Consider the following 27,340-nt stretch of genomic DNA (forward strand, 5'->3'; position numbering starts at 1 on the left):
TTGGAAATAAGGAGATATGATTAAACCAAATATTCATAGAAATCATTTAGTTTAGTAACGGTAAGACAAAAATAAAATAAGATCTTCTTTTTGTATAGATCTTTTTTGATCAGTTTTCTTCCAAAACAACTGAGACTCCATCAGGGTTGAGACCTTAATATTTTATTAACTGCTGTAATCCCACCATATAAACAGTGCCTGGCAATAAAAGGTGCTAAATAAGTATTTTTGAGAAAATAAATCAATTAATAAATTTTCTGCAAATATTTATGTTTTTTCTGTCTTTCAAAAAAAAAAAAACCCCTATAGGACTGTGAATGAGATGAAACAGAGTGAGGTAGGGTAGAGCTGACACCTGAAAAAATCTGAATGACTGGCAAAGAAGTATGAAATTCACATGTAAGGGTAAAGAGTCATAGTAGATTCTAAATTTGTTTGTATGATAAAACTTCTGCTAGTACTTTTTTCTAAAACACAGATATTTTTGTTATATGTTTTCTTTTGTTTCTTTAAAAGGAAAGTGAAGAGACCTTACCTAAATAAGAAAATAGATTGACTAATATATTACCATTCTCTCGTTTCTGCATTCACAGGACTCAGCCATGAAGATCCTCATCCTTGCCTGCCTGGTGGCTCTTGCTCTTGCAAGGGAGGTAAGAAAATCTCTAACTAATTAAGACATAGTGGACTATCTGCCTATGTGTAGAGGATAAAATCACCAACATTTTAAATGTACAAATAAAGCAAAATTTCAACAGAATTTTTTCTGACTGCTAAGAAAATAATTTACATTCACCCTCTGCTTCAACAGTGCTTTGTGGGGCCACAAACCTGGGTCAAATGCTTTCTACACCACTGTGCCACTAGTCCCTAAGGGCAAAGTAAATAAACCAATAAGCAGCAGACAAAACAAGAAGACAAATTATGAAAACCACAAAAAAGAGTAATGTTGCTCAAATACAGTTGCATTCATGTGCAACCTAGATAAATACATCTTATTCCAATGATGAAATATATGTATCTTTTACCCTAGGGCACTGGGCCGAATTCTACCTGTGTCTATCCAAAGACATCCAGAGGGTGGAGTATGAGGCAGTCATCATAATCATAAACATATTCACATGCAATAAAAGTGTTTAATGCAAATTAAAATATCTTCTTTTCTGTTACCCATCAAAAACTGTTCTTCATGCAGGTAAAACAAAAATATATCTATAAAAATTTACTAAATATAAAAAACATAAAAACACTTACCTTTCAAATCTCTCAAAAGACATATTTTTCTGAAGTTTGTGAGAGTTGTGTATAAAGAAAATGAAAATTAAGTAGGAAAAATGTTTCTTAAAGAACTAGCTATAGAAACTAAAATGATATTTTTGTTCTTTATAGAAGGAAGAGCTCAATGTATCCAGTGAGGTAAGACATTTTTATTCAGAGAAAATTTTCCAGCCATAAAATAGTAACATTCTTCAATGACCTGGGAGAAGGTGGTTGTTGACCTTTTCTGTTTCGTTTTCCTTTACAGACTGGAGAAAGCCTTTCAAGCAATGAGCCAGATTCAAGCAGTGAGGTAAGATCGTGTTTATTTGGAGGCAATTTCTTAGTTTTGGAAGAGTAAAATGCTGTGCTGTCTTTCTATTGTGTTACATTCGGGCAGTGTTGCCAATGCAGCTATGTCCTGACATACAAATTCCGATGTAAACTGCCATTATATCTGTTTAAAGACAGAACAAATGTCTAGAGGATTCAGTATTCTAGCACTTTCTAAGTTGGCTTGTGACTTGAAATTGTGTCACTGTGCCCTCTTTTTTAAAAATGAACTGTATGGTTCTGTTTTCTCTCTTGAGCTCTCTCTGCACTGACCTCATTCGTTGTTTTGACATTTAATAAGTGCCTTCTGTGCGTCAGACATTGACTAGGAGCTGTGGTACAAACTGAAAAGAGAGATGCCCATAGTATAGAGCTTGCAAAGTAGTGGGTGGGTAGACATGCAAATAGTGCATTTTGCAATTACAATAGTCACTTTGGTAAATAACAGGCAGTGAAACAGAGTAGTCCTAAATCTGCCTGGAGAGTCAGGTAGATATTTACCCTTCATCGTTCTTTTTGGATCTGTCATCACCTGTTAGTTAAATGGTACGTTAGTATACCTTGTCTCTTCACAAAGGTAATCAGATTCTTAGGAGAGGTATTTTTTTCTTATAATTCATTTGAATTTTAAATGTAACAAGCAAATTGAGAATTATTAAAAGGATGTATCAAGGGTTATTATAAGGTATTATCAATGAATATTATTCTCTTAGAATCAGATGGGATATTAGAGATCATTTGTTGTCATAGGAAGGGAGTATGGTAATAGAGAGAAATTAACATCTATTAAATGCTCCTTTTTGTATTATGTTTACCAGTTGTCTTCTCTCTCTTGACTGCATTCATCTGTGTTTCTCTTATACAAGAGGCTTATACAGTACCTATTAGTTTCAGCAATTATCCTGAGTTTTTAATGATGTTATCAAACAAGGTGTCTGCATTAACACATTAAATGCCTTCATTTAATAAGAATTGACAAATAAGAATTGTTCATTAAGGGGCCGGCCAGGGGACAAGAGGTGAAGTTCGCACTCTCGGCGGCTTTGGAGGCCCAGGGTTTCACCAATTCGAGCCTGAGTGCAGACATCACACAGCTCATCAAGCCATGCTGAGGCAGCATCCCACATAGCAGAACCAGAAGGACCTACAACTAGAATATACAACTATGTACTGGGGGTGTTTGGGGAGAAGAAGAAGGAAGAAAAAAAAGAAGACTGGCAACAGATGTTAGCTCAGGTGCCAATCTTTAGGGAAAAAAAAGAAAAGAATTGTTCATTAAAACTAAACCTCATTTTATTTTTACTTTTCTGAAGGAATCAATTACACACATCAACAAGGTAAAATCTTTGTATTAAGAGTACACGTTTTCAAAGTTTCCTGCATTTAAATTTTACAGATGATAACATTTCTTTATATGTGATTTTTTCTTTAGGAGAAACTTCAGAAGTTTAAACATGAGGGACAGCAGCAAAGAGAGGTAATTTGTTCATGATGAGTACATTTCTAAAATTATTATGAAATACAACACAGAAAAATATATGTATACGTTCAGTCTGAAGAATGGTAATAACATAGATGACAGTGTAAGAAATTATTTATATATATAAAAATATGTTTTTGACATAAACACATTTTTTAACCTCATAATCAACTTCCAGATTATAGAATAAATACCTAACAATAACTGTTGATTTATTCATTTTACCAATGGTATGCCTGTTTTCAATAAACATTAATAGAAATATTTCTAAGTCGTGGACTAGGTTCCTCTTATTCTCAAGATGGATATGCCGATGAAAGACAATAGAGAAGTAAATGGCACAAATCCGAATTTGATAATTTATCAGCTGTGTAACCTTGCCCCAAGTCTCTGTGTATTTCAATTTCTTCATCTGTAAATGGAAAATATTCGTAACCCACATAGGATTAATGAGCTGACGCACAGTGAATACTCAAAGATTTCACATTAACATTTGGTAGGATTTCTATCAACATTTATGAATACACGAAGTTCTTAAAAGTATTTCCATTACACAGCTGAGAGACATGAGGTACAAAACAATTGAATATACAGTTGTGTGACAATATCACAGAGTTATTAAGTAGCAGAGCTTGTTTAAAAATAAGGATATTCTTGGAAAACATAAAATTGCTTATTTAATTAAATTACTTGTGATAAAATACTTATCTAACTTGAATATTTCAGCTTCTCTGTTTTATCAATGAAGTTGAATTGTTTGGTACCTACATCAAATATTTTCTAAGTCCAAATGAACTTACAAATTGATACCTCTTGAAAGACTCAAAATAACTACCTCTTCCAAGGGAAGTAGTAATAGAAGTTGGCCGGGGTTAAGTAACTTCTTGAATTAAACCACAAATTCAGACTTATGTTTCATTAAAATGAAAATGAACCTTGGAGTTATCCCTCTAAGTCCTTTTAAGCAGATTTCCCTTCATTATATAAAAATGGTTTGGTGTATTATCAACACGTTATGGTGAAAATCCATGCCTTCTAGAAGACGATAGTATAGATATGCAGGCAACTCAGGAAAAGGTGTAACAAGTCTTGAAATGCCCAAACATTGATTTCAGTTTGGTCTGTGGATTCACCTATGAAGGGAGTGGGTTAAGGAGAAATCCATCCATGAGCATTTTACTTAGTAGCCTTCACATGACCCAAAATAATTCCTTAAGCAAGATAAGTAAAAGATTATCTTTCTCTCTTTTCACTCAATTATGATTGTTCAGAAGAGGGGAAGTTAATTCATCATGAATGACAATTATAGCTAAATCATGGACTCAAAGATTCTTTTTTCTTTTTTCCAGGTTGAACGCCAGGATAAAATCAGCCGCTTTGTCCAGCCACAGCCTGTAGTCTATCCTTATGCTGAGCCAGTCCCTTACGCTGTCGTTCCACAAAACATCCTGCCTCTGGCTCAGCCTCCTATAGTGCCTTTCCTTCAGCCCGAAATAATGGAAGTCTCCCAAGCTAAGGAGACCATCCTTCCTAAGCGCAAAGTGATGCCCTTCCTCAAATCTCCAATAGTGCCCTTTTCTGAACGCCAAATCTTGAATCCCACTAATGGTGAAAATCTGCGCCTTCCTGTGCATCTGATCCAGCCTTTCATGCACCAGGTCCCCCAGTCTCTTCTTCAGACTCTGATGCTTCCTTCTCAGCCTGTGCTATCTCCTCCTCAGTCTAAAGTCGCACCTTTTCCTCAGCCTGTGGTGCCCTACCCTCAGAGAGATACACCTGTCCAAGCTTTTCTGCTGTACCAGGACCCTCGACTTGGCCCCACTGGGGAGTTAGACCCTGCGACTCAACCAATTGTCGCAGTTCACAACCCCGTTATTGTAAGTCCAAATTTACTAACTCTGCTATTTCGCTCAAGATGTGTACATGATATTAGAATAAGTAAATAATAGTTCTAGAATGAAAGAGCAAATGAATAGTGAGTAGATCCAAAATGCACATAGTTTAGATCAGTGATTCTCAACAACTAGCTACACAATAGAATAAGCTGGAGAACTTTAATTTTTTTTTCAAAATCCCAACATCGAAGACTACGCACAGAGATTCTGATATAATTGTTCTGATTTTCTGTGTAGAGGAAACTGAGCATTGGGAAGAAATGATTTCTGAAATTCTGATTTAATAGGTCTGTTGAGAATTTAGATAAAGAGGATTAAGGCTTACTAAAGCCAGAATTAAATTTAATAATCTAATTGGGCTTGAAATAAGGAAGGTTTATTATTTTCTACAGTTTTGAAGTTTTCCTTGTGTACTTCTATTCCCCACACGCCGTATTCACATCTTCTTGTTTTTTTTTTGAGGAAGATTAGCCCTGACCTAACATCTGCTGCCAATCCTCCGCTTTTAGCTGAGGAAGACTGGCCCTGAGCTAACGTCTGTACCCATCTTCCTCTACTTTATATGTGGGACGCCTGCGATAGCATGGCTTGCCCCACGGTGCCGTGTCCGCACCTGGGATCTGAATCAGGGAACCCAGGGCCGACCAAGTGGAATGTGCACACTTAACCACTGCACCATTGGGCCAGCCCCTCACATCTTCTTTTTGACACATGCACATATGAGGGCAAATGATTGAGATGTTTATTTCATTGATCATAGAATTCTTTGGGAGAGTGCTCTTGCCAAAAAGTGAATGCGTATTTATTTATTTTGTATTTTTTTTATTTTTAAGGTCTAAGAAAATTTCAAAGTTAATGTTTTGTCCTCATGTTTGGTAAGCTTTGGGAGTTGAGAGGTTAAACTGATCATTTTTGTGGTTAATACCTTTTCACATTTCATTCTCTTGGATAAGCCCAAGGTAGTGGCAAACTCCATCAGTATACCAGCTTACTTATTAATTATCAATGTGCTGTGCACATCTCTACAGTTGACTGTTATTTACTGACCTGAAATTATGTATCTCTTGTATTTCAAATAATTTTAAATTTTAATTATGTGCTATTGACAGATTTGATTGGTTTACTTTCAAGTGCCTCTAAGCACTTTCAAGTGCTTATGCTTGAGTAGCCTCATTTTTAGGAAAAACTGAAAATAGTTTCTTCTACTTTTAAGTAATTATGTTTGATGTTTTAATATCTAAAGATCAGCTTGCATTCTCTTTTCTAACTTAGGCTTTATAAACTTTGATTGTTTTTATCTCATTTAAAATTTACATGTTGTCTTTTAATTTACTAGTCAAAATAAAATTAATTAGTTCACATATGAGGGTTAAAAATGGGAGAGAATATAGCTTTGGTATTCTTGCAAATCCCTTTGTGCTCATGATAGACTAGACGTTTCCCCAAAACAATTCTATGTGAGCTTATATTTGATCCTAGAGGAACTTTATCATGCCTCCAAGGTAGGGCACAAATTGGTGCATTTGTAATAAAATTTCTCATAGGAATTAGTCACACCAAAATTACAAATGAGGAGAGAAAAACAGCTATATTATATAACGTAACTAATTCTATATTTTTTCTCTATTTCACAGAATTGACTGCGACTGGAAATGTGGCATCTTTCCAATCTGTGTATCACTTACCAAAAATTAATAATTTTTAAATTAATCTACATGGAAAAAATGAAAATGTATTCCTTTATTTATTTTATGTATTATACAGCATTCATCTTAATTTGAATTTGACTCATAAACTCAACATTTTCCAAATTTTAATTCAACTAATACTATAGAATTTCAATTTTGATTTGGAAAAACCATAAACATATCAAAAAAATATGTATAAAAATAATTTCTAGAATTGTTCTTATTATTTTTTAAGAATCTATTTCCTAACCAGTCATTTCAATAAATTAATCCTTTAAGCATATTTAAGTTTTCCTGTCTTTATTATAATTTTTCAAACCTAATTGGCCTCTCTAATGTCAATTTAAGATGTTGTGCTAAAAATAGTCATGAGAAAAATGAAATTGAATAGAGTGCTTTGAAGTGAATATGAAAGGATATCAAAAAATGGAGGAAAAGATAAAGTGATCATACACTGTGTTTGCTCTAGAAAATCTTGGTTTACACCTATTCTTCCAATTAAACTATTACATCTGTGCCTTTCACTCTCAAAAGTACCTAGAATTGAACGTTAAATTTTATGGTTGGCCTAGAAAGAAAAGCTTCCAGTGTGATATCTGATTCACAGCTCTGCAACATGGTAGCTAAGTGGTGCTGTGAAAGTTGCTCAATCTTTCAGAACTTCAGTTTCCACATTTACAGTCAATTCAAACGGTTTTATTGAAGTTTTCATGTGATTAATGCACTCTGCAGTACACGATAAATGTTCCCTGTTGCTCCACTTTGTTGACTCCGCTTATGCCAGAGCAGAAATAGCCAGTATCACAATCAGAATGAACTGGGTTACGTGGTTTTAGATGGTAGTGCCCAAGACAGTAAGACTTATATGAAGCTCTGATATCCATTGTCTCCGACTGTGGAGAAACTTTTATTGTGTTTTGTTGTCCCTCTCCAACTCCCACACTTGTAGACTTGATTCCATCCCCTTGAGTTTACATAATGACTCGTTTTTAGCGATTATTCCATCTTTCCTGCATCCTCAATGTTTTCTTCACTTCAAGATCAAGTGCAAGCCAAACTTATGCTATAATCTCTCCCATCTTTAAAGAAAAAATTCCAACCTTAACAGTATACCTCCAAACCCCATCTAGGTCTTTAGGTTACTTTATGGCGACTCTCATAGAAGTATCCATACTGCTGTTTCCATTATCTCATATGCTATTGTCTTATTAACCTGCTCCCATCAAGCTTTTGTCCCTATGAAACAATTTTTTTCAAGGTTACCAACAACTTTCATCTTGTTAATCTGTGTTCATTGTACCCGACCTGTCAGTGCTATTTGGTAGAGTTGATCATCTCCTCTTTTTTGAAATATCATACTTCTCTGCATTTGAAATCCTAAACTTGTTAATTCCTTGGTTTCTCTCTTAACTCACTAGCCGCTTCTTTGTAGTCTCCCTTCTGGCATTTCCTTTTCCAAACCTTTAAAGGTTGGAGTACCCTAGGAGTTAGCCTTGCTCTGGCTGATATTGTTTGGTTCCATGGCTTTAAGTCCATCCATAGGCTAAGAGCTTCTAAATGTACATCTCCAAACTTACTTTCCTGAACTCCAAACTCATGCACTCAACTTGTTTTCTTGGCCTCCACACCTGAGTATCTAATTACTGTTTCAAACCCAGAATGGCCAAGTATAACACTTCATTTGGATCTGGTGTCTGACTTGCCTAAATTTAATTGGGCATATTTCAGTAAGAAAGACAACTGATACGGTAGTATGTAGGCAACAGACTTACTTGAATAGGCGCTTCACCAAAAGAGGCTATCTTAATAGCCAATAAACATATGAAAAGGTGCTCAAAATCATTAGTCCTCAGAAAAATGCAAATTAAAGCTAGCAAAGAATGTCATGATACAATCGCCAGAACGACTAAAATGAAAAAAACTGGCAATATCGAGTTTGCAAAAACAAACAGAAGGAATGCTAAGCAATGCTCATGTAAATATAAACTGGCACAAACACCTTGGAAAATTGTGTGAATCTTTGTCAGAGATAAACCAGTGGTTCCACTCTTAGGTATATAGCCAACAGAAGCACATATATGTGTGCCCAGAGATACGTACCCAATGTTCTTAACAGCATAATTATTTTTTTGGGGGGGTGGTGGGGGGTGGGAAGATTAGCCCTGAGCTAACATCTGCTGCCAATCCTCCTCTTTTTTGGGCTGAGGAAGACTGGCCCTGAGCTAACATCTGTGCCCATCTTCCTCCACTTTATATGTGGGATGCCTACTACAGCATGGCTTGCCAAGTGGTGCTATGTCTTTGCCCAGGATCCCTTAACCTGGGTGATGAGTACTTTGTGATAATTCATTTTGATGTGTGTGCTTTTCTATATGTATGTCTGTTGCTTTAAAATTTTAAATGTAGATTACATTTAAAATCATGTGCTTCTTCTTCAGGGTCATGCCCACCTGATTCTTTTTCTCTGTGGGTGGGGCTTTACCAACGCAGAATCACCTCTTTGCTTCTGGACTTGAATGTAATTCCATACTAAGACATAGGGTCTGTTTTCCTCAGAAGCTGTGGAATGGCTGGATAATGCTACTATGAAATGCACCGGTAGGGGTGACATTTGAAATATGAGAAGTAGGAGATGGGAGCGAACTTGAGGATTAATTCCTGCTTCATTTTCTTCTCTGTATATTATTCAGAGGTACAGTTCTTCTGTGCAGCCGGTGCTAATGACATAATACTCACCTTAAGTTTCTGATTGCTGAAATGATTCAGAGGACTCAAATGGTTTATCCCAACAGAACAGATTTATTACAGACAAAGGACAAAGTACAGCAACAGCAGGAGAAGGATATGCATTAAAAGAGGTGCTTAGATCTCAGGAGCAAATTTGTCTTCCATCTGCTTTGGAACACAGGCTATGCTTTCACTCCAGGTCTTAATGATTAACGGAGGGCTTGCAAAGCACCTCCGCACCAGGAAGCTCAAAACTACTTGTTGTGAGGTTCTCTTACAATAAGCTAGTCATGTAGGCATATTTTAGCTACATCACCAATCTTAACCATGAAAACCACTCCCACTTCATCCCTCCACCTCTAGATTTCACTGAATCCTGGTGCAAACCATCTGCAATTATTACCAAACCATCCTGACTGCCTGATACATTCTGCCCAAAGCAACTCATGGACATATGGTTATAGAAGATCATTTATCTTTAGTTACTAAATACCATAGTGTTGCCAAGGGTTAGTTACTCTGGAAACAAGCATACAGTCAACTCAGACCAGCTGAGATTAACCAATGTTATGCATAGCCTTTCTAGAGAAATCTTGTGTGCTGATAAAGCATACCTGCTGGAAATCCTCCAATTTGTAATGAAATGGCCCTTGCACTGCCTTACATCTTCCTTTACCTCCATTTACTTAGGGTGCATACGTACACATAATTGATAATTGCTTCCAAGCAAACTTCAATAAACCATCAATCCAAAAGGAGCCGAAGTTGTAGAAATTTACAAATATTATATATACACAAAGTAAATAAACTACAAGATATTGTGACAAAGTTGATATTGACTTTAATGAAATACTTCAACATAGAATGTATTTTCTCTAACTATTATCAACTGGATTTAAGAAATGTCTGGTTCTTTGAGAGAATCAATTTGAAATCCAATCTAAGTATACTGCAAAAATATTGAATTTTCTGCATAAATGAGTATAGTGAGTGGAATTTTGTCCAGTCAAAAGATATGTTCAAGTCCTAACCCTGCTCCTGTGAAAGTGACCTTGTTTGAAAATAGGGAGTTTGTAGATGTAATCAAGTTAATATAAGGTCACACTGGACTAGATTGGACCCTAAAGCCAATGACTGCTGTCCTTACAAAAAAAAGGAAATTTGGAAATTTTTGGAAAAAAGGGAGGAAAGATGGCCATGTGAATGATAGCGGCTCAACACAAGATTGACATAAGGGAAGCCATATTGTAGAAAAGAAAATATATTGTAACTTTAAATGACCTCTGACTAACTAACTCAGACATGCTCTGTAGATTTTGTGGCCCCTGCCAGCTGCTTTAAGATGATAACTTTTGTTCTTTTGAGTTCCTTAGGATGTGATGACCCCTGGGCAGAGCCTATGCTGATAGTCATCGTGAATGACAACTGAAAGATCAGGGTATAGGGCAGCTGCTCCCTTCTCTGATGCATATTCAGTAAAACAAAGAACTATCAGGAACTGGGACCAGATGTCTGCCCCACCCAGAGACCAGCCACCCCTCCAACCTGGAGACCAGCCCCCAATGTAAGTGGCCTGTAGTCTTTGTTCTGTGAGATGGTTCTTTTGGACATGAGTTGGCCATCTTCCCTCTTGCTAGGAAGCTGTAATAAAGTCTTTTCTCTCCTACCACCTTGCCTCCTGACTACTGGCATGTCTTGCGGCAGGCAGATGAGCCCACTTGGGCAGTAACATGAAGATAGAAGCAGAAACCGGAGTGATGCAGTTACAAGATGCAGCCAAAAATTAAGGAAAGCCAAGGATTGTTGGCAATCACTAGAAGCTAGGAATAGGTAAGGGAGACTCTCTAGAGCCTTCAGAGGAAGCATGGCCCTACCAACATATTGATTTCAGACTTGTAGCCTCCAGCCTGCGAGAGAATGCATCTCTGCTGTTTTAAGTCCAATTTGTGGCACTTTGTTAAAGTAGTCCTGGGAAACTAATACAATGAAGCATACAGATTTTGGTTACATTTTGTTCAAAAGTTAGTTAAAATCTTTGATCAAATCATTTAACAGATGGAGAACTAAAAAGTTTCTGATTTACTGAAATTATTGAAAGTAAAGCTTACAAATGGGAAAACATTGAAATTTACTCCCCAAGGGAGAAAGTTTTTAAAAATAATCAAAGCTCAAATAAAGTATGTCATGATTCTATGTTAATGGATCTTTCACTGCTTATGGCCATAGAGCTTAATTTTTTTTTTTTTTTGAGAATGATTAGCCCTGAGATAACATCTACTGCCATTCCTCCTCTTTTAGCTGAGGAAGACTGGCCCTGAGCTAATGTCCATGCCCATCTTCCTCTACTTTATACATGGGACACCTACCTCAGCATGTCTCGTCCACACCCAGGAACCCTGGGTCGCCAAAGTGGAACATGCAAACTTAACCGCTGTGCCACCAGGTTCGTCCCCCAGAGCTTAAATTTTTGAAGAAAAAAAAAATCTAGGATTGAATTTTTGAATTACACAATTAATGTCTTAGTTCAGGCTTCCATAACAAAATACTATAGACTGAATGTCTTCAACAACAAATATTTATTTCCCACAATTCTGGAATCTGGCCATCCAAGATCAAGGTGCCAGCAGATCTTACGTCTAGTGAAGACTTGCTTCCAGTTTTCAGATGGCTTCCTTCTTGCTGTATCCTCACATGGTAGGGGGAGCGAGAGGTCATCTCTCTTGTATCTTTTCTTATAAGAGAACTAATCCCACTCATGGAGATTCCACCCTCATGGCCTAATTGCCTCCAAAGACCCCACCTCCAAATACCATTACACCAGGGATTAGGGTTGCAACACAGGAATTTAGGGGGGAGATCAACACTCAATCTATAGCAATTAAAATGCCAGAAATTCACAAACTTGGTAGGTCTTATGCGAAATATAGGAAAGTAGGATTCCAATTATTGGAAAAAACATGAAATATATTGGAAGATATGGAAGATTTAATGTACCCCAGCTTCAAAATGTTCTTGAAACTCTCACTGTGCCTCTTTTTTCATGATCAAATCATGATTTTTTTGTTTACTGTAGCTAATGGTTACCTTAATTTCCCACTTCTCACTTTTACTTCACTACAACGGGGATTCAACCTTGATAGGGACTGGAAGTAAGAGTAAAAAACAAGAAAGTTTTTTTGTTAATGTACAGCAGAGTACAAAGACTAGTATCTTAGGGGCTGGATGTAGCCAATGAAAAGAAGGGGACTGTGCATTTTTGCATTTTAAAAAAATTAGACCATATTAAAAAATCAGGAGCTTCTACACATCAATCTACACTTCTGGTTTCTCCTGTAAGTTTCCATACCTCATCACACATGATGGGTGATAACAATCCCTGCGTGGTAACAATGGATTGGAAGGAGTAGTGGAAGGGGAAGACATTTATTCTTCAGTCACTGTCAGTATCATTTTTTTCACAACCATTTTTTTACTCATTTGTGTTATGTGTCAGGCTCTAGAAGGCAGTTTGGTAGCCATAATGAAAAGGGAAATATCAAAAATATCCGCAGATAGTTATGTTTAATCCTAATGACCCATCACCTCTCCATGTCTGCAGACAAAGCACGGATGACAATCCTTTAACTTTTCCCGTGAAGAATGGACTTTTATAAAAGTCTTTCCTGACTAACTACAGTTGACTGAGAACTCTAGTGGGGGGCACGGAGTAATTGAAATTGCATTTCTGACCTCAGGGAAAAATGGAAGGAGCCTGGTGTCCCTAAATCAAGTGATAGCAGGCAAATTCCTGAAGAAAAGTGATATTAAAATTTTCAGAGGTGTAGTGGAGGGAGTAATTATTGCATGAGCAATGATCAAACCAGAAGAGATCTCTGTATAAGGCTAATTATTATATTCCTAGGGAAAAATTTAATGGCAGTCCTACTAGGGTTATTTTTGATATGTAAATATAAATATATTCCTGTGAACAGATTATGTTTGGTGAGTAGAATTCTAGCTAGAGCTACCATCGGAGGGAGTGATGACTCACCCTACCTCCAATTTCTGAATAGGAATCAGTTTATGCATCTATATCCTTTGAATGAAGGGAAAGTCAAAGTTCTACAGGAAGGATCCTATTGTAACTTTCTATTTCCAGCCCGGGTCCTTGCTTCTGACCTATGAGCTTTTGGGCATTTACCTGGAGAAGGAGAGCTATATGATTTTCTTATAGACTTTTGGATCCATGCTCTGTCTTACCACTTATTACTTGGAATGGAGAATGTCCTAATGATCTGTTGTTCATGTTGGAATTCCTTTGAGTCAACTAATAACTAGTGTTACCATCAGAGTTTGCCTCCTTTTAAGTCTAGTGATAGTCTAAACTGTTCATGCTAAATCCTTGGTTCAGACTATGGTTTGAATAGATATACTTCGAAATTGGTCTAATCGCCATATAACCTCCCCAACGTATGGAGTAAGAAGGCAAAAAACAGTGAATAGAAATTATGACTCACTGAAGGCTCAGATGATGGTTAGCATTATTTACCAATAGAATATTTTCAATTAAGGTATGTACAATTTTTTTGGACATAACATTATGGCACACTTAACAGATTGCAGTATAGTATAAACATAACTTTTTGTTTATTTATTTATTATTTTATTATTTTTTTGGTGAGGAAGATTAGCCCTGAGCTAATGTCTTTGGTAATTGTCCTCTATGTTGTATGTGGGACACCTTCACAGCATGGCTTGATGAGTGGTATGTATGTTTGCGCTCAGGATCCAAACCTGCGAACACTGGGCCACCAAAGTGGAGCCTGTAAACCTAACCACTGTGTCACTGGACCCTAAACACAACTTTTATATGCATTGGGAAACCAAAAAATTTGTGTGACTAGATTTATTGCAATATTTGCTTTATTATAGTGGCCTGGAACTGAACCCACAATATATCTTAGATATACCTGTATTATCTAATCTACCTAGCTATAAACTCAGAGTATAATCAGGTGGATTGGGCCCACGTAAATCCTGATGGCATAAGTAAACTGAATAACCAAGTCATTCAAATTCCCAGCATGCCCACAACTGCCACACCTCTGTTCCTCTCGGCAGCAGACTTATGTCCTCATGGGAAATAGTCTACAAACAGCTGATTTCAAGTAAAAGATCTTGGACCCAGTTTACAATCTACCTGCCTCTGCCAGAAGTGAACATTTAAAAATTTTTTCATTAAAATATGATTGAACGTGTCGTAAGAAATTTAGTGAAAACAAAATGTTACATACATACTTAAAGATTCTTAACAGGATTATGAAACACTTCTGAATGAAATAATTACAGAAAATAGGTATTATGCATTAAAATATAATTTATTCTAAAGAAGAAAAAAATCTCAGTCACTGCTCACAATTATTTGAAATGATGACACTTACAGAAGAAGCAATTTAAAGACTTTTCAAACAAAATTCCCATATAGAAACTCAGTAAAGACTTTTATACGCTCTGATTCAGTGACCTTCATACTGGCATAATACAACTGGAATTCAGACAATAAACTGTACAGGAAAATTTAACTTAAAGAAAAGGATGATATGCTATCTAATATACAGAAGAGAACTCAGGAAGAAAGATTACCCTCAATTTGGGATTGTCCTACTCTAAAATAACAGTTGAAGCCTTTGGATAGGTTGGGTTTACACGATCGACATCGAGGAGAAAAATCAAGAATGGAATTTTCAGTCACATCTGTAAAGAGAAAAAGAAATTTATGGTTAATTATACAGTTGGCCCCACGTATCTGCAGGCTCCGCACCTGCAGATTCTGCATTGAGGTTTCAACCAACTGCAGATCAAAAGGCCTATGACGACTATATTTGTACTGAACATGTACAGACCTTTTTTCTTGCCACGATTCCCTGAATAATACAATATAGCATCTATTTATATAGCATTTACATTGTAGTAGGTATTACAAGTAATCTAGAGATGATTTAAAATATACAGGAGGACGTGCATAGGTTAGATGCAAATACTATGCCATTTTATATAAAAGACTTGAGCATCTGCAGATTTTGGTATCTTCAGGGGGTCCTGGAACCAATCCCCCGCAGATACTGAGGGACGACCATATTACCTATTTTTGAGGGAAAGAGACACTCTCTGATATGATATATTTTAATTGTCATTTTCTCGTCATCTTAAGACAAAGAACGCAGTTATTTGTGTTTTCCTGTTACTGACATACATACATTGCTCCTGATTTTTAAGTTTCAGAGACAATTTATTACTAGATAGTATTCTCTTGTACAGTAACATAAAAAATATGGAAAAACAATTAGAAAAAAAGCTTCCACATAGGTCAGAGGTTTATTGTTTTCCTTAGTTTGATCTGTTGGAAGAGAAGTTTCTACCGTTGGAAAGGGAAATCACACATGCATGCATGCACACACACATGCGCGTGCACACTTAGAGAAACTGGAGCAATTAGGAGTCCAATACAGTGGAGGAAGGTAATGATAAATCTGTAGATGTTTCAGTTTGCCTGTTGACCGACAAAACTTGGTATTACTACGTAACTTGCTAAGGATTTCTATTGCAGTGGTCATAAAGACCAGGATCCCACTGTTGGGTTCACCAGAGTCTCAAAGTCACATCCTTCATAGAAAATTAGTAACATTCACACTCCTATACTTGTAGAAGAGTTAATATATTATATTATATTAGTTAAAATTAGGTAATTTTTAAGTTGATATTTAAACATAGTATTATTCTGAAACAATTCTGAATGTCTAAGCCAATTTAATTATTATCTCAGTCCAAATGTGTCCATAAATAGCTAGAATTCAGGCAAAAAACATAACAAAAATATCTTTGTACTTAGTCCTCATATGGAAATGGGATTAATGGTTAGACAGGTAATTTCCAAACTTACCAAGGGCCATAATTGTGAAGTTTCTGAGAATTCACTTAATCCTTCTGAAGGAACAAAATTGTTAAAATCATATGATGAAGGCAATCAGCGATAAAACTTTACTAAGTCAAGAAAAAAACTGGCTGCTACTTATTGTCTATTTTCTCCACACTATACTTAACAAAGGTTATTACATTTAATCACCTTCAGAGTTATGAAACATAAGCATCTTTATATTATTTCAAGTAAGCAAAAAGGTCAGAACTTGAATTTAAGACTACTGGATGCCAAAATCTGTGCTCTAGTCTGCACACTGCATCCTTATGTATATCACAGGTATAACCAGAAGGAAGGCATTTAAAGACTAGTAAAAGTGCCAGGAGGATAAAGTTGAATTATATGTCAGAACTCTTAATATTTTTGATTTGAAGAGAAGTTTTTTCTCCTCATCAGATTGAATTTCACTTATAAAATGGATAGCACTGCTCACACGTTCCTGATTAATGGATTAACATTAGCCATAGATGTCAGAAAGTATTATCAATTTTCCACGTCAGAAAACTCTAGTATGAGGCACTAAGCATTGATTTGCCAAGTTTATTCTAAATCTGTTTTTATGGTATGTTCTGTAAGTGATTTTCTTTTATTGCCTTTGGTAGACCACCAACATACAGTAATTTAAATAAACTTACCACCACTCTGGTATAATGTCAGTTTTTTCCAGGTTCTCAGAGGCAATGAGTTTGGCAGTGTCATGGAATGGTGAGTAAGCAACATGTTGCATGATTTGTCCAGGATGAAACCAAGCAGCATAGGGATAGACATCAAGCTGGTAGGATGGTTGGAAAGGCTAGACGGAAGGACCATTGAAAAGTAACAGTGTATGAGCAACTGCTGTTTTGAATCTCTGAAAATGAATCATTTCATTCATTTCTGATATGGCTATTAGCATCACAAAAGATAATTCCTCTGTGAGGGAAAAGGAGAAATCAAACTCCTCCATGATGGATCATGGTGAAGAAACTTTCAGAAGGGGGCCTTTTAGGGTCCCTGAGGAGCAATGAATAAATCCCTTCTTTAGATCACTATTCAATATTGAACTCCAAGAACCTACATTACTAGCACAAGCCCAACTACCAGACCCCAGAATAAAGTGTAGTGTGAATTTAATTATTATATAATTTATAGATTCATGAGCATTTGGACTGGAAAGGACAATTTTTGCCATTTAGGTCTACACTTTAATTTTCCGTGAAAACAGTGACATCAAAGGAAGGGTCCCAACCCAGGGTCAATAGAGCTGGCTTTCAGAAATACCAGGAATAGAGAGAAAATGATTCTTTAATTCCTAGCCCGGTGCTCCTGCTGACCCACAGAGTTTTGGTGCCAAAACATTATTTTCCTTTCTAAAATTTTGAAATAGCTGCCTCTGTTAATCTATCATGACATTTCACTTTTTATGTTATGTATTAACGTAATTCTTTATATATTTAGATAGAAGGTATGTGTTCTTTGCTGGAATTAGAAAAAAAAAAATGAAAGCATTTCAAGTTTTGCTATGTTTACCTGACTATGTGAAGATTAAAAGAGGTGTAATATGTGAGATCCTTTTCTATGAAATCATTTAGATAAAAAAATTAAGTATAATAAAATTAATCACCTCAAGGTAGAAGTAGGCCTGTTCCTTAATAGAGAGAGAGAAAAAAATTAGTTTTGTGACTTAAATCCAATTGAATATCATGATAGACTAGGTTACTACTATTAAACACTCTCATTAAGAAAAAAGTACATATATAGTTATCACCGTCTTTTTTTAGAATTACACGGAAAGTTTAGGCTAGCGTACTCTTTGGAGCTCAAATAAAGTGAATACTTTCCTTTATTTTCCTCTGATTTTGGCCAAGGAGTGATTAGAGAATTTTACAATAAATTGAGAGTAAAATCTGATACCCTGTAGGAACCATTATCATAAAATTGATTGATGACCTCATTGTTTTAAATCTTGAGGAAAAGCTTCTCTCCCTAATCACATTCATATAGAGAAAACTCCGTGGTTTTCTTTACACGATTTTTTTTAAATTGGCATGACATATATAAGTTGAACCATCAATGGACCAAAGTCACTGAATTGAATGCACAGTTACTACCTTTAAAAGTGAAGACACAAAAACACAGTGCAAAAATCAGGCTATGGGAGTTTGGGGAGGAAATAAATTGATAGATCCATGTGAGAAAGCAAAGCTTAAAGAGAACATACAATTCACTCAAGGTCATGTGATTAGAAGGTGGCAGACCTAAGACTTAAAACTCAAGTTATTTCCACTGCACAGTACTATAAAGGTCAAATTTCACAGCATGAATAGCCAGTTGGAATTGTCCTGACTTAAAAGTTGACGTGAAGCTATCTTCACTCAAGGCCATAGAATCATTCATTCATTTTCCTTTTGCAACTTAGATCTAAACTTCGATAACGATGTTAGAACTAACACTGGAGAGTCCAACACTAGTCAACAGCTAAGAAATGCTATCATAGCGCTAGTTCATGATGTAAATAGTGCAATAGTTTCCAAAAAAACAGTGAATGCTAACAGACAGTGTGGGGCAGTATTAAAACACACACACATACACACAACACACAGATTTACCTGATTCACTACTCTCATAGGCTTTCTCTGGAAATGAAAAGAGAACAAGAGTTAACTTTCAAGGCTGAGTAAAACTTCAAAGATGGAAGAAGCAACTTATCTGAAGTCCTTTTCATGTTAGAGATTTGGAAACTGACACTAATTTTGCCAATTGCATTACCTAGAGACAATTTCTTCTAAAACATATGGAATATCCTCAACAATCTTTATAAGATTCACTAAAAAGCAAGTAGTGGTTGGAGGGCTCCATGATTCGTATGGAATTGGTCTAGCTATTCACAGTAATCTGAATCGTTATGGGAGCACATATTTCACAGTAACTTATTATTGCCTTCAAAGTGGAATCAGTAGCCCCGGGGACAGTGTGGAATCAGTGGAATGTAGAGCAGAGGAAGAATCAGTTTCTGTTATGCGTTACTGACGTACTCATTTTACAGATGAGAAAACAGAGGATCAAGGAGTTTTTTGACAAAGACAGTTTCTCTCCAGATGTTTTCTTCAAAAGAAGTATCAAGTAGTATATTTCCAATATGCCTCGCTTAAGAGAGTATAATTACAACTGAGTTTGAGATCCTTAAATATTGAGAATCAAATTATAAACATAAAGATATAAAATTAAGGAATATGTTAAAAGAGAAATGAAGGTAACCATGGAGACTAACACTTCATAATGTTTATGATTATAAACGTGATGCCCACATCAGCTGAGACAGCCAGAATAGAATCGCTCCCATCCAAAGAATAGTGGTTAGTAGTTCTCATCTCTCAGATTGATTAACAGAAATCATTTCAGAAAGTTAGGAGTAAGAAATAACTACTTGAGAAGAAAGAAATCTCTTCAATAGTGTGAAGCTATTTAAAAACAAACATATTTCAACTTCACAATATATTATTACTCTGTAATTTATTAAACAAAATCTACCACCTGGCTGTTTTCCTTCATTCTGAGAAGTTGTTCCTGCATAAAAGGAAAAACATTCTAAATTATTTAGACATCTTCTGGTACAACACATTCATTTTGCAGTGTACCAAGAGTATATCATCATCCATAAAATTCAGGATAAACTGTATTCTATGCCAGAATTATGAAAAAACATCAAAACATTTCTTATTTTCTAACTTTAGAAAATCTTCAACTAAGGCTGGACTTACTATAGTTTGGAAAAATAAAAAATTTGTAAGGTTCATACTTAAGGGGAAAATAATAGCCTACCAGTTCTCCAGGACTACCTATTTTCTGTTCATGGCTATTTATTAACCATTTATTCAAGTTGTATCTTTGGTAGATTTTAAATAAAATATTAGCAGATATAGGTGGTGGAACAAATTCTCTCTTGGAATATATTTGTATTAAAAAAAGAGGAGCACACATTATAAAAACAAAACTCATGAAGGAAATATTAAAATATTCTAGATTGAATAAATAATCTTACCTGGGCATGGATGGCTTGCTAAGGAAGAGAGAATATTCTGTTTAGTACTTTGATTTTATTAATTTATGAACAACAAACATTTGCTAGGTACCTTCATTCATTCAGGGACTACACTAAGTACTGGGGACACAGCTATGAAGTGTGATGAACACTATTATCAGGTGATTTCTTAGATCGGTAATGATGAATTCCAGTGGAGTACTGATATATTTAAATTTATTTGGACTGTACTGTATTTTAAAAACAAACAACTTGGAAACTGAAACCAAAAGGGTAACAATGGGAGCCCAAATTAAATTCATTACTGACTTTCTTCTTCCTACACTGATAGAAGAAGAAAATGTAAAAAATGTAATTTTACTAAATTAGGATAGGCCTTTTCCCTAAAGTCCTAATTAAACCAAATTTATTTGCAGCAATTAAAAGAAAGGTTTTTATAGTCTGGGGAATGTGGGCAGGAAGAGAAGGAATGAACATTTTACTGGACTTGCAACAAGTCAGAGTCTGAGCTAGCTGAGGAGGAGATTACTTATTCAATATTCAAAATAACACCAGGAGGTGAGTATAACTATATTTCCATTTCATACATAAAGTACCAGGGCCAGAGACAATTAGATCAACCTGTCCATTCTTTCCTAGAGAGTTTTGTCAAAAGCATTCAAACATTTAGGATTCCTGATTCTTTTAGAGTCTACCTTGATTCCCTAATTGGAAAGTTTATTTGGCATATCTGTGCTTTCACAAGCGGACATATTTACGGAATCCTACCCAGGACTGAATTTGGGAAAATAAACACATGATAAATTCCTAAACATAGTGCAACATCAGGGAGGCTATAAAAGGATTTGATGTAGAACATAATGAAAGTAAATCTCTCCCTGATTAGGAATTATGAATGTTACATACAACATTAGTCTAGGCATAAATAGAAACAGTGGCTCTGATAATAAATATATAGGCAATCATATGAATAACTTGTCAATTATTATTAATGGTCAAGGCTAGACTAAATAATTTATTGAGAAAAAAGAAAACATATTTAGAAGTGGACCTGATTTAAAATTTAATGTATTTTAATTCTGCAGAATACGATTTTGTATTTTAATAAACAAAATATTACCAGCTGGAGTTGGTTGTATTTGCTCAGTCTGCGAAGCTGCTCCTATTCAAAAGGAAAAATATTCCCAATTGCTTGGATACCATTCAATCCAACGCCAGCATTTTCAGATAAAGAAGCTGGAATTCTACAATGCTCTTTCTCAGAAGTAAAGAATGAGGAACTATTAATCCTACTTTAGAGTTACTTCTACCACAAATAACTTGGGCAATTCAATTATTCCTTTTTAAAACATTAGAAAAACTACTTTCTTAACTTATTTTTAACTTAAAGTAAATTACAATGCAGTCAGATATAAATGAGCATTTGGGCAATTTTACTTACAGCATATCATATGTCAGAATGACTAAAAAAATTGAAAATCATTTTTGCTTTCTGACTGAAGATTTAGCGTTGGTCAAATTAAATCAGAATATTAAACGAAAATGATGATGCTTCTGATAATAGCCACATTTATTGAGATTTTACGTTGTGTTATGGATTGTATTAATTGCTTTGTATCATTGAATATTTATTATTGTTATTACCATTTTAAAATTTTGGTTATAGACTCATAGCAGATAAGTAAATTGTCTGATATCACATGCTGGTAAAAAGTACAGCTTAGATTTAAACTCAAGTCTGGCCAAATCTATAGACAGCCATTGAAATACTATGCTATTCAGATCCCCAAGGAGACTGTGAAATACAGATATTCAACTGAAAGCATGAATTAAATACCTGGGATAAAAAAGTTAGTTTTATTTTCAGAGGGCAATCTGTAACATCTAGAGTCTGTCGGATTTCTTACTATGGATTAAAGTTTAGCAGATACTGAGAAGGAGAAATAATTTAGCAATACAACATTCTTACTCATTCCTTAGTACATTTGTCTTTGATAAACTTTTAATGAAATTTTACCAGAGTGTGTTGGTAGAGCATGTCTTCCCTTGGAATGCGCTTCTGCTAAAAATATATATACATATATATAAAAGTTGCGTAAGTAAATTTTAACATATTCTGGATAATATTAATATATTTTAAATTTAGCAAACATATCTCACCTCAGTGTTAATGGGAACAACTTCCTTTAAAAAAAAAACACGTGCAGGGTTAGTTTTTTGACAATTTACATTTAAGATAAAAATACTAATCAACCAGACACCGTTGGCAAATAACTGTGGTAAATTGATTTCAGCTACAAATTCCTGAATAACTGAAGCAAAATGAATAATTCGAGGTGCACCTTATATTCAAGGTTGCCTTTTCTCTTCTCACCGCTTTCACCAGGTAAGTTATTAAGAATGATGGAGGCGGATGTGAAGTATTCGCCTTTACCGAACTCACAGGAACGCTACATAATAGAATTGGTTTTATTTTAGTAACTTGGGTGAGGGTCTTCTCCCAAAGTCAAAGGAAGGACCCTATCACCTTCTATGCCTGCTTTCTGTTTTTTTCTGTAGGTTAACAAGAAGCAAAGGATTCGAATATCTGATTAACTTAGAATTGGTTGATTTCTACACAGGCTATAAAATGTCTACATAATTGACTGGGAAGCATAGCTGTTAATATAATTTCAATGATAAGATTGAGTTCTACCAAAATCAGAGAAGGGCAGCACCACAGAAGGCCAGATAGGATTGTTTTCCCAGAAACAATTCTGCAATTTTGTTGCTGACAAATAGATGCTTTCTTACATCTGTTGGGTTGATATTCACAGTATGTCAAAATTAAGAGAGTGTCACATACATAATGCTTTGTACAATGAAACCTTACAGGATATGTAACATTCATGGAACAACAAGCTTTCATAACTGTTTACTATAACTAGGACTCTGAATTAACCATTAGAATCGTTTACCTCGCTTGATGAAGTGCTGCTAGATTCCTGTTGCTAAGAGAAAGAAAACCAGTGTTAATGACCTTAGGACTTTTAGAATTGAAAGGAAACTAGTTCCATACATTCATTACTGGGTTACTTATCCCTCGTTTCAGAATTGAAACAAGTGGTATGAAAAAAATTCAGGACCACTATAATGCATTTTCCTGGAGTGTCAATTTTATTTAAAATATATTGAGGGGAGAGTATAACTTACTCGATAACTTAAAAACTTTTTTATTAAAATAAACACAGGTATATGATTGAGTAGAATACAAAATGTATACAGACTTTGTGATAAAAATGAAACCCTTGAAAGAAGAGCCCTATTGAGCTGGGTTACCTAGAACCCTGGGTTAAGAGTTTATTCTCATCTACGCTTGGGGCTACTTTGATTCAAATAAACTGGAAACATTAAAATACAACAACCAGTTTCAAGATGGAACTAAAATTACATTAACCTTTAAAATACCTACCCTTGGAAATATTTAGGGTTTTTTTTACATCATGTATGTTTATATTTACATATGGATACAATTTCTGTTCCCAAGTACCTATTTTAAAAGATTGATTTTGATATTAAACAGACTGTGCATCCCTTAAGAGGGAGACTTGATTAACCATATATTATGGGCTAGCAGATGTGTTTTCCAGATTTTTAGACTGGGTCACAAAGCCCATTGATCCTAGGTAATTGCTGCAGTAGATTCTTTCTGCTGGAGGACTATCCTCAGCATAGAAGAGAATAAGATCACACCCTGGGATGGTAGAGGCAGAGTTTTGTTAGAGTCTCATGTTCCATTTTAAATGTTCATGCACATTTTGCTTTTTACTCTTTGTTTTAATAAATAAGTAATATTTTCACTGATTATCATTTAGAAGACTTAAATTTCTTTTTCCAATTTTGACTTTATCTGGTACAACATTGTATGTTCCTGGGTATAATTCCCCTGTTTGAGAAGTTCAATCTTGCTCAACTTGAGAAGGTAGCTTTCTTAAAATAAAACATGTAGCATATACTATATATGATATGTAAGTGCAGAGTTTATTAAAATAAAAGTGTCTTACCTCAGGGTCTTCTATGAGATATTCCTTAGGAAAAGAAAAGGAAATTAATCTTATTTTTCATGGTGGGTACTCAAATGTAAAATGATAATTATCAAATAAAATAGATGCCAAAGAAAGTAGAAAATTGAAGTAATAGCCAAGTGATAAAGGAAACAAAAGCCTGCCTACCTGGCCTGAACTAACCAAAAGATTCACCTCCCTAATCTGCACTCCAGAGTTTAAAAAAACTATTGTGGATTCTTATATGTTGTGGTAAATCAATGTAAATCATCTTACAATTTCCTCTAACCAGTCTAACTTCTTTTTTTCTTTACTTGGCTTTTGGATATTAAGCAGGAACATTGGATTAAAGCTCATGTGGTAGATAAAAGTGCACAAAGCATTGGTTCAGTGAAATTTAAATACTCAAGCAAAATGGATTTTCTTCATCTAGAATGTTGTGTTCAGTTTCATAACCAGGGCCATGTAGACAATAGTGACATTATCCACAGAATTTAAGTTCAAAATATTAGCGCTGGTTTAGTTATCCAGCTAATTCTGGTCAACGTGTGATATATCATTTTTTCTCTGAAATAGAGACATCTGTATTAATTTTGACTTAAGAGAATTATTTGTTCATTTTGGGTGGGGTATTTATAGGAAATGTTTTTACTTGTTTCTTTTCTTTACACTGGATTTAATAGTTTTAAAACAAAGGATCTTACTTCAGTTGATTCATTGCTAGTGTCCTGCCAAGAAAAGACAATCGTTCAGGTATGAAGGATAGCTAAGGAGATATATTTTATATCATAAATTTTGAGCACCTTTGTGATCTCTTAATACCAAGTCTATTAAAAAATCTAGTAGACAATCCAGATTAAAAAAAATCATGCTTTAAGAAAGTGAATAATGAACTGTGACTATGTAATGTAACACGTTCTTGGAGTAGATATACTGCTTTATCTAACACCCTTGATGAACCATTCCTTCAGCTTTGGTAATTAGTGCAAACATTTGGCCAGTCCATAAATGCATTCATTCATTCATTCATACTAATGCCTTGTCTCCTCATAGTGACATAGTTAAGTCAATAAAATCAGTATTCTTTGGAATTTTCAGCAGAATTCAATAGTCATTGTGAGTGTCTGACTGAAAAGTTCAAGGACAGTATAAATTTCATATAAAAATTTTTTTTTCTAAATTAAAACAATTTTCCTACTGCAAGAATACACATTTTTGCCACACTATTTTAAGAAAATTTTCGTACCTTGTGTTCATCTTTCTGTTTTTCTTTCAGAAGTTCTCTCTGCTAAAACCAATAAAGTGTAGCTTGTAAAATATATTTTTAAAATGACAAACTTTTCAAATGATTTAAATATCATTGATATTCCTTACCCTGTTCAGTTCATTGATGTACTCCTTAGGGATAGAAAAGAAGACAGAATCATCACTAGTGAAGAGCGACACAGACAAATGGAAATCTATGAGAAAGCATACCTTACATTGTGCTGCTGCAAATTAAAACATAAATGTGTTTGTCGTGAATGCACTAATATTTCTTGCTAAGTCATTTCTAACATTGTGTCTCTTTGCTAAGCTTTCTTTGCTTAAGCTGTCAGTATGTAAATGTGTGCTTAAAAATATTTTAAAATTGGGGCCAGCCCAGTGGCATAGTGTTTAAGTTTACGGGCTCCACTTTGGTGGCCCGGGGTTTGTGGGTTCAGATCCCAGGCATAGACATACACCCTGCTCATCAGGCCATGCTGTGGTGGCATCCTACATACAAAATAGAGGAAGATTGGCACAGATGTTAGATCAAGGCCAATCTTCCTTACCAAAAAATGAAAAAAAATTTTTAATTATTTTCCACTAAATGTTATTATCTTTCACATTACTTTGGTCATAGTTCTGAGTTCTCTTGATTTCCTCTGTCTGATTCAATAAACCTACAGTCTATTTCCATAAAAAAGCAATAAAGAATTGGACAGCACAGCACTTGCTTCCCTTTGTTAACTCTACAATATATCTCATGGAGGCTTTCTTACCTCTCTTGGTGTATGCTACAAAAAAAAAAATTATGTTAAAAATAATTCAGACAAGTTGGGTTACCTATCAAATCTTTTAAATAGTGACCGTGAAGTAAAATTTCTATTTGACAATTAAGTCACAAAATGATAGAAAATACAACATATTCAGGGTACTATTTAGAGACAGGGAGCACTCCATTAAAATGAACATGGAAATTATAAAGTTCTACATAGATTTTGCAAAGGAAAGCACAAGTATTTTGCAAAGAGGTAATATACAGGTGCAAATTAAAACTTAAAGCAGCTCTTTAATATTTGTATATCTGGTTTTCACATTCTTTGTGGATCCCTGGGTGAGCGAGTAAAGAAGTTTGATCAAGTCAAGTGAAAAGACACGTTACAACAAAAATTAATTTTCTCAGAAAAATACATTTGTCTTTTAAGAAGAAGTGGATAACACTTACTAGAGCAAAACTGGGAAACTTTCTTTCTTTGAGGACTTTCTGTAGAAATTAAATTGCGAATTATAAAAATCAAAAAGATACCAAAGAAAAGAAGTACATATTTCCATTTAGACACAAATTCTCCATTTAATTAGTAAGCCATATTATGTCTTACGTAAAAGAAAAGATAATTAGTTTAGTTTTATGATCTAATTTTAAAATCTATAGGAGATATCCTATTTCATCTCTTCTTTACCGGGCCTAGAGATTTAGTAAGTCCATGTTTAATAAAATGTCAAAGGAGGAATCGAACACGCATTTAATGAAAACAGAGAATTCAACATTCATTATAGTTAACTGACAGAGAGAGTGTGTGGGGTGAGGTTGGGGGGAGTGGATAGAAAAAGCCTTACCTCTCTACTGTCCTGTTCATTCTGCAAAAAATTGAAAAAAAAAGGATATTAATTTAACTAGTGGGCAGAGTGGAAGATT

The 27,340-nt window shown here is 35.0% G+C and overlaps 1 protein-coding gene across 1 annotated transcript; it reads left to right on the plus strand.

The window, feature by feature from the left end:
• Positions 1-602: 602 nt before the first annotated feature.
• CSN2 (casein beta) lies at positions 603-6,650 on the plus strand. The gene is made up of 7 exons (XM_046655866.1): positions 603-653; positions 1,390-1,416; positions 1,526-1,570; positions 3,023-3,067; positions 4,420-4,947; positions 5,799-5,840; positions 6,600-6,650. Exons 1-6 carry the CDS (start codon positions 603-605, stop codon positions 5,802-5,804), a joined length of 702 nt encoding a protein of 233 aa, XP_046511822.1. The 3' UTR covers positions 5,805-5,840; positions 6,600-6,650.
• Positions 6,651-27,340: the final 20,690 nt, after the last annotated feature.

Source organism: Equus quagga, chromosome 3 (genome assembly GCF_021613505.1).
Source record: "Equus quagga isolate Etosha38 chromosome 3, UCLA_HA_Equagga_1.0, whole genome shotgun sequence".
In the NCBI taxonomy this organism is placed as follows: Eukaryota; Metazoa; Chordata; class Mammalia; order Perissodactyla; family Equidae; genus Equus; species Equus quagga.

Bases quoted from the DNA above. Each gene is read 5' to 3' on its own strand.
- CSN2 (XM_046655866.1), top strand. From the start codon at position 603: ATGAAGATCCTCATCCTTGCCTGCCTGGTGGCTCTTGCTCTTGCAAGG. The intron at 1,417-1,525 runs GTAAGACATTTT...TTTCCTTTACAG, and splicing joins AGCTCAATGTATCCAGTGAG to ACTGGAGAAAGCCTTTCAAG. The intron at 3,068-4,419 runs GTAATTTGTTCA...TCTTTTTTCCAG, and splicing joins AGGGACAGCAGCAAAGAGAG to GTTGAACGCCAGGATAAAAT.